Here is a 16,077-nt window from a genome sequence, read left to right as displayed (position 1 = left end):
GACTTTCTCATTTAAACCATGGTGACTTAAAAGTTTAGCAGCAAGACACTTGTTTCCTTTGTTCCATCAAACATTTCTTTCAGCCATCTGTGTTTATCAGAGCGATATGTGACTAATTTTTTATTGAATCACCAGAAAGTACACAAATACAAGATTAAATATTTTATTTATTTATCAAAAGATACATAATTACACATTGATACAATGAATAAGGTGTCTATAAAAATTACACATGGTGTAAGAAAAACATTATAACATACAAATAAGTGTTTTAAGATAATCTGACATACTTTAAAAGCATAAGAATAAAAGTTTTTTTTTTTTTTTTTTAAAATCATGTTCTTTGATGATCACATTACATGTATCACATTTTTTAAAGCATAACGTAGGGTGTTCACAAAAACAGTTTTATGATTACTTTTTCCACAGTGCTTGTATGCCTCTTGCAAAACTATGTACTTATCACCATATGACATAATAACTCACGATTATGCAAGACCAGCCATGAAATGTCCGTCGCTTCATTACAATCATTTGTCCCCGCTGCTGCCCTCAGACCCAGTCTTCTGTACTGTGGGGTAAAATTGCTTTTTTGGTGGTTCATAAAAAATATCTCAAAAAGCGATGTTAGTGAGGGGACCAGAAACACTGGGTTGCAGAGCAGTTGGTAAGGACTTGTATATTTCTGGAGAGTCTGCAAAAGCTGTCTTGCTCGTGCTCCTGATTGGATATGTGGAGCCCGGCTCTGATATCTCACTGGTGGCAGCTAAAGGTAGGCATGCCTTGGAGGCGGAGTTGGTCTCGGGCGCAATCTTTCAAACGAGCCTCACGGCATTTCAGGCAACCTCAGGCCGGAAACAACATCCGGTCACTCGCGGTCAAAATCCACGCAGAGCTGGTGTTTCGCAGGGATCAGGTTAACACATCTGGGTCTAAAAAATAAAGGTGTCCAAGTCAGAGATATCTAGAAAGTTTGATAAAAATGAAAAAAGAGGGTAAATGTTTTGTTTTTCTTGTACAATTAGCTGTTAAGAAGGGGAACAAGAATGAACCAAACCTACCAATTCGATCGAGAGACTCAAAAAAAGAGGAGTTGAGCAGGTTTATCTCAGAGTCTGAAAAGAAATAACATCGAGTATTTACAAACGGGAAAAAACAGTAAAAATATAAACATTATATGAACAAGAGTGAGAAAAAATGAGGTACCTGATGAGGCCATGATAGGTGATGTAGACATGTAATGTATAAACTTTTACGGGAGTTAAAAGTGGAGCTTATATATATTTTAAAGTGTATTGTACGTGGGATAGGCTCCAGCGCACGGCGCGAGCCTGAGAAAAGGATAAGTGGAGGCGAATGGATGGATGGATGGTGTATTGTACCTGTTACAAACCATTGTGATATTTATTTATTTTTTTAAATGAAAGGATTGACAGAATGGTAAAAAGGAAAATGCAAAAATGTAGTTAGAGAGGAAGATTAACACTTACCGAATGATATGCGGATAAGGAAAGAGACGCAAGTTGCTGTTGAAATCGGCCGCTCCCTATGCGAAATCGCAAGCAGTCTGAGCGGTTCCAGTTGTTGATATGTCTGAAGTCAGATCTCTTCTGGGGGTTCGAAGATAGTCTTAACATCAGCGGGAGATCGTAAAATCAGACCTGGAGCGGATTGGCTAACCGGGGTGCGAAGGGAGCGGTGCAAGGGTTATGTGATTGGCAGCGGGGCGCAGTGAGGCGGAGTTGGTCTAAGGGGGGAATTTTCAAACGAGGTAAGCAGTGCATTCGGGACCAGAGCGGGGAGCGAACAAGCAGGAAAAAATTGTGCTCTGGAAGCTGTTGCGGGATCGGTGCGATTAAGAGCGAGGTAGAACTTAGAGTGTGGGTTGAATTTTAGAGGTAGCTAGCAAGAGGCAAGTTTTTGAAGAAAAAAGAGTAAGGAGCTTTCCCAATGTTTTTGGATTATAGCGCTTTTTTTGGGGGAATAGAGGGGTAGCTAACAAGTTATTCTAGGGGTTTTGGAGAAATCGCGGAGAAATTTTTAAAAGGAGTTTTGGCTTTGTTTGGCTGAGCATGAAGGGAGCCGCGGGGCGCTGAATTTGAGAAAAAAGACTAAGGATTTTTTCAGGATTTTCCCTGTTATCGAATATAAGGTTTTGGGAATAGAGGGGGTACCCTAACAAGTTATTGTAGGGTTTTGGAGAAATAGCGGAGGGTTTTTTAAGGAGTTTTCCCTGCTTATGTATCTAAGGATTAGGTTAAGGGGGCTGCGGGGATCGCGAGTTTTTTCTGAGTATGAGTTTTATTCTAAATCTACAAATGCATATAAATCTAAATAAAGTTTTCCCCCAAGGCATGCAGCATGTGTTTGTGGCCATACTGAACGTTACAAAAGCACAAGTTTAACTAAACAATTTTAATATGGTTTAATACATTTTTAAACACATGAGCACAGAGCCCGAGAGAGCACGGTCCGGAGACACGGGCGCGCCCCCGCGCGCCCAGACACACAGCCTCGGGCGCGCGCGGGCGCGCGCACACACTGACCCGCCACCAGATGGCGTTTTTTGAGCATAAAAAAATAAATACATTTTTTAATTGCTTAAAGAAATAAAAGAATGCTATTTTTGATATATAAGAAACTTTCTAAATAATCAATTATATTTTTATGAATATCATATTTTTATGAATATCATATTTTTATGAATATCATATTTTTATGAATATCATATTTTTATTATTTAATTACTTCCTACTTCCGGACTTCCGGAGCTCATGAATAATTTAATTAGGGGATAATTTAATTAGGGGTCATAAATCAATTAAGGGGGTCATAAATCACTGCGTTTGACGAAAGGGGTATAATATCACTCTCTTATATATATATATATATATATATATATATATATATATATATATATATATATATATATATAGATGGATATCTCACACGTTCCAAGTATATGTTTCAGTGGCTCCAACAGTTGGAAAAATATAATGAAATGCAAAGTTAATCAACATTTGTTTTGTTTAGTGATCATTTAATTTACCTTCCACCAGAGGAAATCATTCTCTGAGATGCTGTGTTTTCTTGGCAAAAAGGGTTCAGGAGATGCATCAATCTGTTCCCTAAACCAAGGATCACCATCTCTTATACATTTGAGACAGGAACAAAAGCTCGACTTCCAGGGCCCAAAGGAGTAAACAGATAAATTCCATGAAGGACTGAAAAACATAGGCATCACTGCGATGCACAGGAGTAGGGAAATAAAAACCCCGGATTTTTTCTGTCTGTAATTCATCTTTAATGAAGAACAATCTGTGGATTTAGTGAGTGGAGAAACATTCAGGTGAGTAAATCTAAGAATGTAGACAATGTTACAAAGAAGCCTACAACAAAACACTATCCACCGTTTCAAAAGCAACCTTGGTGACATAATCTGGGGACGGCATTGCATAATCAGTGCTATATGTGAGGGGTTTATATGTGTTAACTCATTTAAAAGACATTGCCTTTCTACTTAAATAGCATAACATGACACCCAGTAGAAAGGAAAACATCTTGGACAATGTTTATTTAATATAACATAGAAAGACGCTTTTGTCACGGCTGGGGCGGCAGTCGTGTGGAGGGTGAGAAAGGAGGATCCAATAGCAGACAATGGCGGAGGTGCAAGTGGGTTTTATTTACAGTGCACAAAACCAAGGTGTGGGCAGAACCGAACATAAACCTAAACTGGGAAAACTAATACAAAATGGAGGACATGAAGCGAGGAGCAGAGAGACACGAAGAAACATGGAATAATGCAGACTACGCGGGAAGTTCACAGAGAAACACAGATGACGCGACGAGAAGCACAGTCAGACACCAACTATAAATACACACACCAGGTAATCAGGAAATGGTACACAGGAGGGGACACAGCTGGAACTAATGGGCATAACGAGACAGACCTATAAAGTAAAACAGGAAACACCCAGACTGTTTTACAACACAAAACTCGGGGACCCGTACAGAGCACAGAGGGAGACACAGGTAGGGAAAATAAACACGACAACCAAACCCCAACAACCAATACAAATCAGAATAACTAGAAAATAATAATCACAAACTCAAGGCGCTGGGTCACCGACCCAGGACCATGACAGCTTTGAAAATATTTGATAATTAGATTGGTTCTTATAGTGTTCTCTTCTGATCTATCAAACCACCAACATTCCACTTAGCAGATGACCTGCTCTACCTCCTAAAAACTAAATGATCCTATTAACCTGCTAAAGAATCAAACAGAAAGACACAATTCAGTCACACTATAATGCTAACATGTTTTTTAAATTTATATATTTAACAACATCTGAATAAGTTTTTTTAAGAGGTTCTATAAAGCTTGTCATGAGTAATTAATAGTGTTAAATGTAATATATTTTCTCTTACCTTCAAAAGTAAAGGAGGTAGAAAGCAGGCAGAGAGCCTGTGAAAGATTTGAATTGGTGAGCTACTATTCAAATAGTGGGGTTTATTTTTGGTTCTAGGAAAGCTGAATTGTTTGGGTTGTTCTCAGAATTGAGAAAAGAGGAAAAACCTGTCTGTTAACTGTGCAACAGCCAGTGTAGTATTACCTGGGAGGGTTTATTTATGATCTGTTTAACCCATGAAAACCATACATGGAAGGAAACCATGTATCCATGTCAGATTATTTTTGATATGAGCTTATGAATGTAGTACCATAAATAATGAGAAGAAGAAGAAGCAGAATATCACATGATTTTATTTGTATTCATTATTATTATTATATTTCTTAATATTATATATAATTTAATGCTAGATGGGAAAATGAGTTTCATTCAGTTTCATTTTTGAAAATGATGAATGACTGTTATTATAATTATATTTATTATTTTATTATTGTTTGCAGTAGTTCACCTGTGCTGAAGCTGATGTGATCTACTCCTTTACCAATTCTAATTGGAGTCATTCATACCAGTCATCTCTTGTATAAAAATTGATGCTTTTTGAAATGTTTTAGAATGCCATTCAACCTCTATACACAAACCAGAGGGGAGGATTTGTTTGTTTTTTAATTTTTCATAGTACAAGATGATACTATATTATTAAGAAGGTACCAAAGATGGTATGCTACATTAATGGAGAGAAAACCTCCAGATTCAGACAGCCTCATATGAGCAAGCACTTGGTAACAGTGGGAAGGAAAAAATCTTATAAGAAACCCTCTGCATTGAACTAGACACATTACAAACTGAGGAAGATTAGGAATAATAATTTTTAAATGCAACGTGGTGCAGAAACACCACAGAAATCTTGATAACCTCAAAATTCTTGTGACCATGCAAAGTTTTTCACTCAAAAACTACTCTACCTACTGTATTCTACCTGTATGTGTGGATGTGGAGCAAAGCTTAGAGACGAGCACGAACACCTTTCTTGTTTAGGGTCAAATTGGTTTGATGTTTGGAGGCGGGCAGTGACGAAATTATAACTTGACCCAAATGCATGAAAGAAAAATGATTTTTTTAAGGATTTTGCTTGGCTAAAAGTTCCATACGGTGTGATTCCTTTGTCATGTCCTTAATAGCACGTAATATCCTTTTTTGCATTTTCCTGTGGAAAAACAACAATCTCATGCTTACGAATCTCATGAAAATAACACAGAATAGACATTATGAATAAATACAGTCACAATGGTCAAATGTGACTACCTGCTCCTTCACACACACACAGGTGTACAAACAGGTACTCACAGACACACACTATCTTGGTTGGCTGCTGCCTTTAAGCATCTCATGTGTTGTTGGCTTTGTGTGCCACTCAATAAGATTCAATATTTATTATTTACTGTTACCTATGCTTATGTTGGTTGTTGCTGTAGTTTCCCTTCTGTGCTGTTTTCCTGTTTTGCAAAGCAAATAGAGAAGCAGATTTTCAGTGTCTTTTCTCTCTATCCCTCTTTTCCTCGATTTTTCTTTCCCTCTCCTTCTGTTAACTCTCTTCCCAACTTCTCTTTAGTCATATTGTTTCTCTTTTCTGTCCTCGAGTTCTGTCCTTTCTGATTGTAATAACTTCAAATAAAAATAAATTATAAAGAGCAAATAAACTATGACAATCAAGTGGACCAATATAGCAAAAGGTCCACTTGAAAATAATATAAAACTAAAGTAAAACAAAATAAATGAAGACAAAATAAACAGCTGTAGAAAAAAGCAAATAAAACATTAATGCCTTGACAAACTGCTAAAATACACCACATGCAAATACAAACCAGTTCTACACAAGTCTGCACAAGTTCCAGTAAAGACAAGCTTATGCTTGCCACAGTAAAGTAACAGTGCAAATCCTATTCAAAGCAAAACAAGCAAGCAGAGCATGGCTATTAAAGGTTTCACTGTGAAGCAAGATTCATAAAAAAAGTTCTGTGTCACAGAGGTGGCTGCCTTTTTTACAAGGGAGAAGCATTAGGGTAGCCACAACAAGCTTTTATATGGTCTGTAGTTGATCATGGTACTGCATGTAAGTTAAAAGACTTCATCCGTGATGAAGTCATGAAGCAATAATTTTTGATTACTCAGTAGATACTTATTAACGATCCATTTAATTCTCACAGCTGCCTGTGTGGCAGGCAGGAGTCTGACCCAAATGCAGGACTCATAAACAAAGGTTAAACTATAAAACAAAATTACTGCAGAATTTAAGGAAGGTATAAAAACAAAGAAACAAAATCAACAAACCTTCAAAGAGGGAAAATGTGAAGGAGGACATGACAAAAGGCAGAGGGAAACTGAAAACTTAAATATAAATAATGGATAATGAGAGGATATAAAACTTGAACCAAAGTACAAGAGAAAAAAACCCAGAAAAAGTCAAATAGGAAAAGAAACTCAAACTTGACCCTGTAGACTGTGACAGTAATAATGTTTTGCTTTTTTATTTTTTTTGAATTTCAGAAAGTTGAAGATGTCCATTGTTAAATCCTCCCAATTGATTGAATCTTTGGACTGAAGGAAGGACAATACTCGGTGTATAAATGCTCAATCAACAGTCTTTTATTCCATACAATTCAACACTTTATGAGCATAAACCATCCGGATGAGGAGACATGCATGAAGAGGGTCACAGCAAAATCTCAAAATGGTGGAGGGTTACTCAAACTCTTATAGCCTCTGATGGCCCCCACCTAGTCGTAAAAACCTAAACAGACATACTTTCTATCTCCCAGTGAGCCTGAGTTATGACCTTGGCTCCCTGTTTTTCTGCTTCCAACAAAGGTGGGGGTGAAGCTCCTGTGGAATGTGCTCTGTGCTCTCTGCACACAATATTCTCTCCTTAACTTGGCAGTATGAAATGTTTGTTCAGAGTTCGTCATGCAAAGTTAAAGGCATGTGCCTATTTCCACATCACGCTGTGCACCACGTTTACAGGAGATGAATTGCAGAATGGCAGATAGTCAGATTAACGGTATTTTGTCTCTATCTTCAGGTTTTACATGCTTACATTTACACACGCAGTTACTGTCCCTCTATTTAGAAAGGCAGAGGCGTCACGGTGTGATTATTTTACATGTTGTTGTTTTCTGTCCTGTGTAATAATATTCAACATTGCTATCAATACATTTTTCAAATAATGCCTCTCTGTGCAAAATGGGTTTAAAAACATGAACAGCTGTGGGATACTGTTTGTCTGTGATTTGAACCAAGGGAACAAATCCTGGCAGGATCAGCCTGATATTATTCATATCCCACTGTAACTTTACTGTATAAAGAGCTAACATCTCCAAAATGTCAGGAGTAGTTAGTCATAGAACTAAAAATCAAGAATGTAGGATACTGTTTGTCCGTGATTTGAAGAGCCCAGCGCCTGCTCTCGACGCAGGGAAAACCAATTCTGCAGGGGAGACCTACCTTTGCACTTGTGCAATTGAAGCCAAAGGGAAGATATGCTTCAGAAGTGCGGGCCCCACACTTTGGGAAGGTCTGCTCTATAACAAGAAGTATGGTGTGGCTTACAGCAGTATCATGATTCACTCATTCACATTATAGGCATAGGATAACATATGATAGCATAATAATCTCACACCATGAAGAGTCCAGAAAGCTGCATAAGGCTGTCAGTATATTTCATATCTCCAGGGCTTTCTGGAAATGTTCCCACATGTCACTGGTGTGTAATGATGCAAAATAGTAACCACAATTAAAGTTAATCACATCTACAACAGAACTGCTGCAGATAGATATTAGCAATAATGGCATGGTATAAAGGTTTCCAACAAAAAGAAATTTTAAAACGTACAATTTTGTCAATATTTGTACCTTTTTGTATATTAACAACAAAGGTAATTATAACATTTCACTATAAACACAACATGAGTAACAAACAATAACTAAATCAACGTTGCAAGGCAGGACATGTGATCACTGCACTTTCCTGTTTTTTTGTTATTCATGTTGTGGGTTCAAGGTGATTCTTTTTAATCATGTTTTTGTGTGCTATATCCACACCTGTAATCACACCTCTCGACATGCCTCTACTTTTTTTCCCTTAAACCTCCACCCAAGTTCTTAGAACTCTCATCGTACTACGGCCTTCTTATAGGAGGAACGTTTTTAGAAAGTCCCAGAACAGTATGTCAAGTCTTATTGTGGGTGTGTGAACATGTTGTTGCAATGAGCATAAATTGGAAATAAATCCAGGCTAAGAGTGCCAGTTTAGTTCATGGTGTGAATAGGCAATAAGGCAGAAATGCAGTGTCCCTGGTCCCAGTCCCACTCTGCACCTTGTCCCTAACCCAAGGTAATCCAATTCCTTCTGAGTTATAACATTGACAAGATTCTCAGAAAAACAATAACTGTGATCTTGACCTTGAGGTGAAGCTGAATATTTTTGCTTTGAGATCAACGTCGGCGTAATTTGAACTTGTCTGCCAGAACCACGACAAAGACTCCGGTAAGGAAGGGGGGGATTATCTGGACCAAAAGCTGGCCTTCTACTGCTCCTCAAATTGATTACACAGAACATCCTCTGAATTGTGTCTAAACTGATCATATCTCTGCTTTGTTTGATATCCAAGAAAGATTTTGTCAATGAAATGTCTCACGGTGACATCAGCATGACGCATGAGGATGAGACAAAAGTTTCCAGTTCAAGACGTTTCTGCACCACACCTGACAACATGTCTTTGTGTCATTATGTTCTTAACTTTCCTCCTGTTCCAGTAAAGCAGAAATGCTGACTTGAGACTTGCAAATGCGGAGGTGTCAGATGTGGTATTGTAAAGTGATTCATTTAGACTTTAGATAGCTCACGGAAAGACACATGACGCAGACAGAGCAGACATGGAATAAAACGTAAAGAGAGGAACGACACAGGAGACAGTGATGAGACAGAGACAAGAAAACACCAACTAGAAATAAACTTAAAGGCAAAAAGAACTAAACTCAAGACTAAACAGTAAAACCTGAACTTCCCATATGGAAAAGATATATATAAATCTTATAAAGTTTGTATCTGTCTTGTGTGAAACTTGTATGAAAAGCATATAAGAGTGAAAACAGATATAAAATCCCTTGAAAAATTATATAATGAAACTTGTATGTTTTGGATACTTACTAAAACAATATATGAAAGTAATGAGAAAGTGGCCACTTTCATGAGTAAATCATGTAAGCCTTATATGATTTACTCATGAAAGTGGCCACTTTCATGAGTAATCACATATAAGTTTTTATTATTTATTTTCCATATGGGTTAAACATCTTAGAAAATGCAGCAAAGGAATCATATTAGTAGTAGTAGTAGAAGTAGTAGGGTCTACCTTACAATATGAAGCACTTTGAAGTGACTGTTTATGTGACTTGGCACTGTATAGACAAAATTAAACTGAATGTAAAACTGAACTGACTGCAAAATAAACATGGCCCTAAAGGCTCTGCCTCCCATTCTACGTTTAACCTCCTCAGACCTGAACTCTTCCACAGCATGCATTTTTAATTTCTCTTTGATATTTGGGCATATTGGGGCCCGATGAATGTGAAAACCAAAGAATTACCTTTTTTTTTTTTTTTTTACCCAATGTTTGTTTCTAAGAAAAATGAGAGATTGGATTAGATTCGATGAAACTTTATTAATCCCTCGGGTGGGTTCCTCCGGGAAACTCAGTTTCCAGTAGCACAGCACCAACAGAAGTTGCATCTTACAGATACAATAAGGGGAATGAGAGTAAGAATATAAGCATAAATATACCATATAGACACATGTACACATATATAAATACAGAATATATAATATGGATAAATAGGATTGCACATTTGAGTGAGTATATTGAATAGTGATTATTGTACATTCGAATATAAGAAAAAATATTGCGAATATTGCACAGTGAAAAAAAGCTCTACAGCTGAGTTGTTCCCGCTCTCCCTAGTTCCCCTGTTTGCCCTCCCTCTCCCCTCCAGTGAGGAGTTAAACAGTCTGATGGTGTGTGGGACAAAGGACTTTTTAAGTCTGTTGGTTTTTGACTTTGGGAGAAGCAACCTGTCGTTGAATAGGCTCCTCTGATCCGTGTGCAGAGGATGCCCAGCATTGTCCATAATTGTCCAGCAGTTTCTTTAATGTCCTTTTCTCTGCCACTGTCACCAGAGTGTCCAACTTCATGCCGACCACAGCAAAATTGAGCATTTGGGTCTAAATAACCAAAAATGTCATGTCCACATATGTGGACGCCAGGTCCTAGGAGGTTAAATACTCTAGGAACCATCAGTAAGCCTGCAGTCTGAGAGCAAAGACACCTATACTACCACATCACCAGTATTGGGGTCAATTACACTCAAAAAAATAACTCTTTAAATGAACATAAAAAAATCATGGAAAGAATTTCCACGTGATTAAATTGCTTTATTTTAGCATTATGCAATTCTGTTACTCCAACTTAATGCACTCAAGTTGGACCAACTTAATTAAAGATTGATGAATCAACGTATTTGCTGCATTTTGATCCAATATATTTTAATAGTGTTGATCCAACTTAAAGAGTTTTGTTCCAACTCAATTCAGTAGGTTTTCTCCAACTAATTTACTAAATTTGGTCCCAGCTTAAGTTAATTGAGTTGAACCAACTCATACTTTAATGCTAATAGAAAGCAATTTAATCACGTGGAAATTCTTTCCATGATTATTTTAAGTTAATTTAAAGAGTAATTTTTTGGAGCATTTAACAAAGTCTAGAGTCTGGTTAACATACATTTCACTATTACATCTAAAAGGTAAATAAAAATTTGTCATACACATCTTTTTGTTTTCTCCAATTTATTGAATTTATAGCAAATTTCACATAATGTATAAAGAATACATGAAATGCAAGTACAAGTTACATAACAGAAAAAAAGTAGTGGACAAAGTGGAAAGTTAACCTGTTAAAACAATTTTTTAACAACAATGAATGGCTGAAGCAGGTGATTTTCCGATGACCAATACAACTACTTTGAAGGTCAACAGATGCACTTTCAAAAAAGAAAATATCTGCAATTATTTTAGGTTCATGGTCCAGATACATGGTGTAGCTGTTGTAATGGGAACATTTCTCAACGAGAAAATAGTGTTTTGAGAACCTGTACTTTGTGTGCTGTTGGATAGTTTGTGTGCATCTAATTCCATAAGAATCTTCTGCAGGACCTCAAAGGTGTACCTGAGTTCCAGAGGGTAGCTCAGGTTCAGTGAATAGACCAGACCAAGCAACATTGTCACTGCAAAAACTACATTGCCCAACTCACCCATCACTTCCACCCCCTCTAGAACAATCACAACATCCTGAGGGTCATCGCCAGGCTCCGCACCCTCTGACCGAATGACACAGATTCCAAAGACTGTCTCTGCTATGGCAGTGGCGATGCTTTTTATCAACTTCCTGTGACAATAAAACAAACAAAAAAGAGATAATGATTTCTCACTAATGTCCATTGCAAACAGTTTTAAAAGTAAATATCTGTTTTACATTAATGTAAAATACCTAAAAGCTTTATTCATTCAAGCCTTATAATAATGTAAATGTAATCAAAATTGACTGCCCGATATTTTTCCTGACTCATGAGAAGTTCATTCAATACCTCAACAATGTCCTGTCTTTCAAAATCTTGTGATAGGGGTGACTGTGGCACAGGAGGTAGAGCAAGTTGTCTACTGGTTTAATCCCTGGCTTCTCTAATCTGATACTAAAACTATCAATGGGTAACATACTGAACCCCAAGTTGCTCCTGATACATCCATTGAAGTGTAAATGTTACATAAAAATCTTGTATGAATGTGTGTATGAATGAGGTTATTATAATGATATTATAATAATGATAATAATGATAGTATAAAACACTCAAAAATGGTGTGTGTAGTATCCAGTGAGAAACTTAAAGCTCTTACTTTTCCTATTTTAAAAGGTATTTTTTACAGCCACCGGTAATTTATAGGAAAACCCCATCCCCTGCAACTTTTTGTATGTATTTCAAGCTTATCTTTGATCATCTCCTTAGTTAAGGATACAGGCAAGTTAACATACCAGGTAATTCTTCACCAGCTTCTCAGGATCTTCATTCAGGTACACGCAAAGACCTTTGGCGATGTATTCTCTTCTGATTTCAACAGCATCAGTCTTTATACACAGAGGGGGAAAAAAAACAAATATATACGGAAATCCATCTCAACGACCTAGCAGTGGGATTAAAGAACTTTTAGTTGAATTACCAGGAATTTATGAGAAATACAGAGGCTATTGTTTTACGGTCTTAATCTTTTCAAATAGTATTTATGCATTTTAGACAAGTCTGTCATTTTAATATTGTTTTGTAATTTGTGTATTAATTTAATCATGCCATACCCCCAATTCAAGAAAGTTTAGATGATGTGTACATAAAATCAGAATGCAATGGTTTCTTGGTCTCAAAACTATATGTCACTTACAAATGAATATATTACATTTTTAACATGGGAATGTGATAATTTTTAAGAAAAATATTAGCTCACCATGAATTTGATGAACTGGCCTGCCAGCTCTCCAGACCTTTCACCACCTGATAAGATTAAACATTTATTATCTTTACAGGAGGGAACTGCAAGTCTCCAAGTTTATTAAGTAGAAAAATATTTAATTTCAAAAAAATTAAAAAACAGCAAAACATATCTGTTCATGTTTTGTCTTTCCTCCTCAGTGTACTAAAAACACATAAATTGTTAAATAAACCACTGTCCATCAGCAACTTACAAACTTACAAATTTCAACAACCCACACGTAAAATGTAAATTTATCACAACAGTCTCTGTGGTAGAGCCAAACTAGCTTATGTGCAGAGGTTAAGTTATAAACAATATCTATATTTGGAGTAGCTAAGTCTTTCATATTAGGCTATCATGCTAGCATGACATTGTGCTATATTCTTGCACTAACGTGTTAGCTAGCTAGAATGGCATAAACAAACAGATTTTTTTTTTTTTAAAACAAAAAAACAAATGTGAATAAATAGAACTGAAAAGAATCGACAAACTAATGATGCCTTTGTGCAAAAAGTATTTTCATCAAGATGGATGAAAATAGATTCACTCTTACCTTTCCAAGATGACCGTGAAGCAAACCATGTGCTTTCCTGCCTCTTGTTGTTTAGAATCTCACGTGATCTTGTGATATCGCGAGTCTTTAAGGCAGCTAACCACTCTTGTTAGATTTTATCATGTCATATCAACAAGAATAAATTTAAGAGGCGCTAAGTTGGTAAATTTCTTGTAGATCTTATATGATTTTATTACGTTCACCTTAGAAACATAAATTCATTGTGTTCAAATTACATGTTAGAGTCTTGTAAATGCAATAACCACCAAATTTCACTTTTTTGAGTGTAGATAAGATGGGGCCTGATTATTCAAGACCTTGTATGTAAGGAGATGAAATTTCAATTTGAATGTGGATTTAACAGGGAGCCAATGAAGGGAAGACAGTTTTGGAGAAATATGCTCTCTCTTTCTAGTCCCTGTCAGTACTTTCACTGCAGCATTTTACTTGTTTAATATGCAGATTGAACGACAGTGTTGCGATCCAGAGTAAGCATCTGTTTAGGCAGCAGATTTGTAAGATTTTTAAGGCTGAGTACAATAACCTCGGTTTTATCTGAATTTAGGATTCAGGCATGAGTTTAGCTCTTTAAGACATTCCTGATACACACTAATTGGGGTATGTGGGTAGGGCACTTGAGAAAACTACATAGTCGGACATTGTTTTGGCAAAGTTACACATCGATTCACTATTCTTTTTAGTGAGCTCCAATTCCCGTACACAAGTGTGATTACTGAGATCCTACTGAATAAAGTCTGCATTTGGTCTGGTCCTATAAAGAATGATTGTGAGGATGTTCACCTTTCATAAGAACATGCGTGAGCAGGAGAAGAAAGCCATCATCACAGACGCTTCATCACCAGAATTCATGGAAACAGCTGAAACTGTTGCTTTTCATTGGGGTGTTTCTCTTGTTTTTTGTTTACTGTTTATATCTGCTAAAACAATAACTGGCAGAAGAAATGTAAATGGATATGACTGGATATGACATGCAAGTCGATTTTTCCCTTGGTGCATTGCAAGAGAGGTTTTACATCTGATTGCCTCAAGGCCTTATGATATCCTCCACAGATTTATGATCACCTCTTTCATTGAAACTTAAGTGTTTTAATCAACCTTTTTACACCTGTGGTGTTCCCAGTCAAATGTGACCACCATAATGACACCCATGGGTATCCAGACTATATTCATCCATCAGACAGAAAACATCCCCATACACCTCCCCAACTCACTCACTCACACACACATTTCAGACTGAACAATGTCTTTTGCGAGTACACATCTTTTTTCCCGCGCTTATGTGCTGATCCTCCTACTTCTATTGTTCATGAGTACTAGGGTTTTGGTTTCTGATTTCTTGTTCTTCTGGGTTGTGATTTGTAGCTCTTAGGTTTAATTCTGCCCTCGTGTTATTCTCTTGTTATTCTGCACTGTTAATGTTAGCTATGTTATATTGCTGCCTCTGTTCGGTGGTGTCGAGCCAAACGGGATTTAACGTGTGTTTGAACGAGCTGACGGTTCACTCATTAAGCTGAAAGAAAGATGCTTTAATCACAGGAATCACACATGTGTCGACTGTACCATCTGGGAACTGTTCTTGTTTAGCACTCGTAATAACACAAACACTAAATCCTCCTTCTCTTGTGCTGTTTTGTAGCAGTGTCTACACCTGAGACACCTGTCTGTCTGTCCTGCACTCTCTCTCTCTTTCTTTCTCTCTGATTGTGTAATAAAAGTATGAACATGTATTTATAAGTTACACTTGTGTTTGAATCCTGCAGCTTATCACACATTTGATTTCCATGTGTGACAACTGCAAGTGTCCAGAGTGAGGACAGACTGAGGGACCCACTGCTGCACATCACCTGTGAGGCTTTGCACCCCTGATGATCCACCAGGAAAAACTCAGCAGTGTGTGAGGAAGAGGAGGAGGAAGAGCCAGCAGCAGCTGACAGATGGAGAGAATAGACAGACTGTTCCCTGTTTGTGAAGGACTGCTAGGAAAGTTTAACATAACTAACTGTCTGTCCTGAATCAGTCTTATTAGGTAATGTTCAAATAATGTTATCATCCCAGTGTTTTCAGTGTGGGAGAAAGTACTCAGGGCCTTCAAGTTACACACTATGAAAGGGAGAAACAAGTTTAATATTCAGAAACCTAAAGTATGTATCAGCAGCAGAATGGACCTAAAAATAAATGTTTGTTTGAGTTCTGTGAAGCTTTGAGTATTTTGGATTAGTAGTACTGCTGTGTTTGTTGCATCATATTGCTGTAATTGTTTATATGCTTTATATATTCTGAGCTAAGTTGATCTATAGTGTTACATCATATTCTATAAGGATGTTATGTGTTTGTAGACTTTCAACCCAGTTTGACCCATTTAGCAGAAGCCAGCCTGTTTAAGGCTCTGATATCTATTCTGTATGACTTAAAGCAGTTATGACATGGTCTGATTTTCTCACCTAATAAAGGAATATTTAATA

General features: G+C 37.1%; 1 protein-coding gene and 4 long non-coding RNA genes across 7 annotated transcripts in view; 2 read left to right on the top strand and 3 right to left on the bottom strand.

Annotated features, from left to right (window-relative positions):
• Positions 1 to 4,544, bottom strand: part of LOC101483776 (CMP-N-acetylneuraminate-beta-galactosamide-alpha-2,3-sialyltransferase 1) — a 26,240-nt gene extending 21,696 nt beyond the window's left edge. For both annotated transcript variants that reach the window (XM_014413829.3, XM_076879013.1), the window contains exons 1-2: positions 4,435 to 4,544; positions 3,050 to 3,318 (exon numbers count right to left, since the gene is read on the bottom strand). In XM_014413829.3, the coding sequence (XP_014269315.2) occupies positions 3,050 to 3,301 (252 nt within the window). In that variant the 5' untranslated portion in view covers positions 3,302 to 3,318; positions 4,435 to 4,544. The remainder of the gene's footprint in view (positions 1 to 3,049; positions 3,319 to 4,434) is intronic.
• The window catches only part of LOC143414659 (uncharacterized), a 188,373-nt gene that overhangs the window by 120,751 nt on the left and 51,545 nt on the right, over positions 1 to 16,077 (top strand). The window lies entirely within an intron of this gene.
• Positions 150 to 2,527, bottom strand: LOC143414727 (uncharacterized). Of its 2 annotated transcripts, none has more exons than XR_013095421.1 (2): positions 1,062 to 2,527; positions 150 to 964 (listed from the first exon to the last, which is right to left on the bottom strand). It is a non-coding gene; the product is annotated as an uncharacterized LOC143414727 (long non-coding RNA). The 2 variants fall into 2 exon arrangements; XR_013095422.1 differs by having other exon boundaries at positions 150 to 932.
• LOC143414506 (uncharacterized) lies at positions 3,551 to 16,077 on the top strand. Its single transcript, XR_013095117.1, has 2 exons — positions 3,551 to 4,035; positions 15,376 to 16,077. It is a non-coding gene; the product is annotated as an uncharacterized LOC143414506 (long non-coding RNA).
• On the bottom strand, positions 11,185 to 13,728 carry LOC143414741 (uncharacterized). The gene is made up of 4 exons (XR_013095438.1): positions 13,595 to 13,728; positions 13,015 to 13,061; positions 12,551 to 12,643; positions 11,185 to 11,908 (listed from the first exon to the last, which is right to left on the bottom strand). It is a non-coding gene; the product is annotated as an uncharacterized LOC143414741 (long non-coding RNA).

Source organism: Maylandia zebra, linkage group LG22 (assembly GCF_041146795.1).
Source record: "Maylandia zebra isolate NMK-2024a linkage group LG22, Mzebra_GT3a, whole genome shotgun sequence".
In the NCBI taxonomy this organism is placed as follows: domain Eukaryota; kingdom Metazoa; phylum Chordata; class Actinopteri; order Cichliformes; family Cichlidae; genus Maylandia; species Maylandia zebra.
Note: the sequence above shows the minus strand (reverse complement) of the source record. Positions and strands in the feature narration are given on the sequence as shown.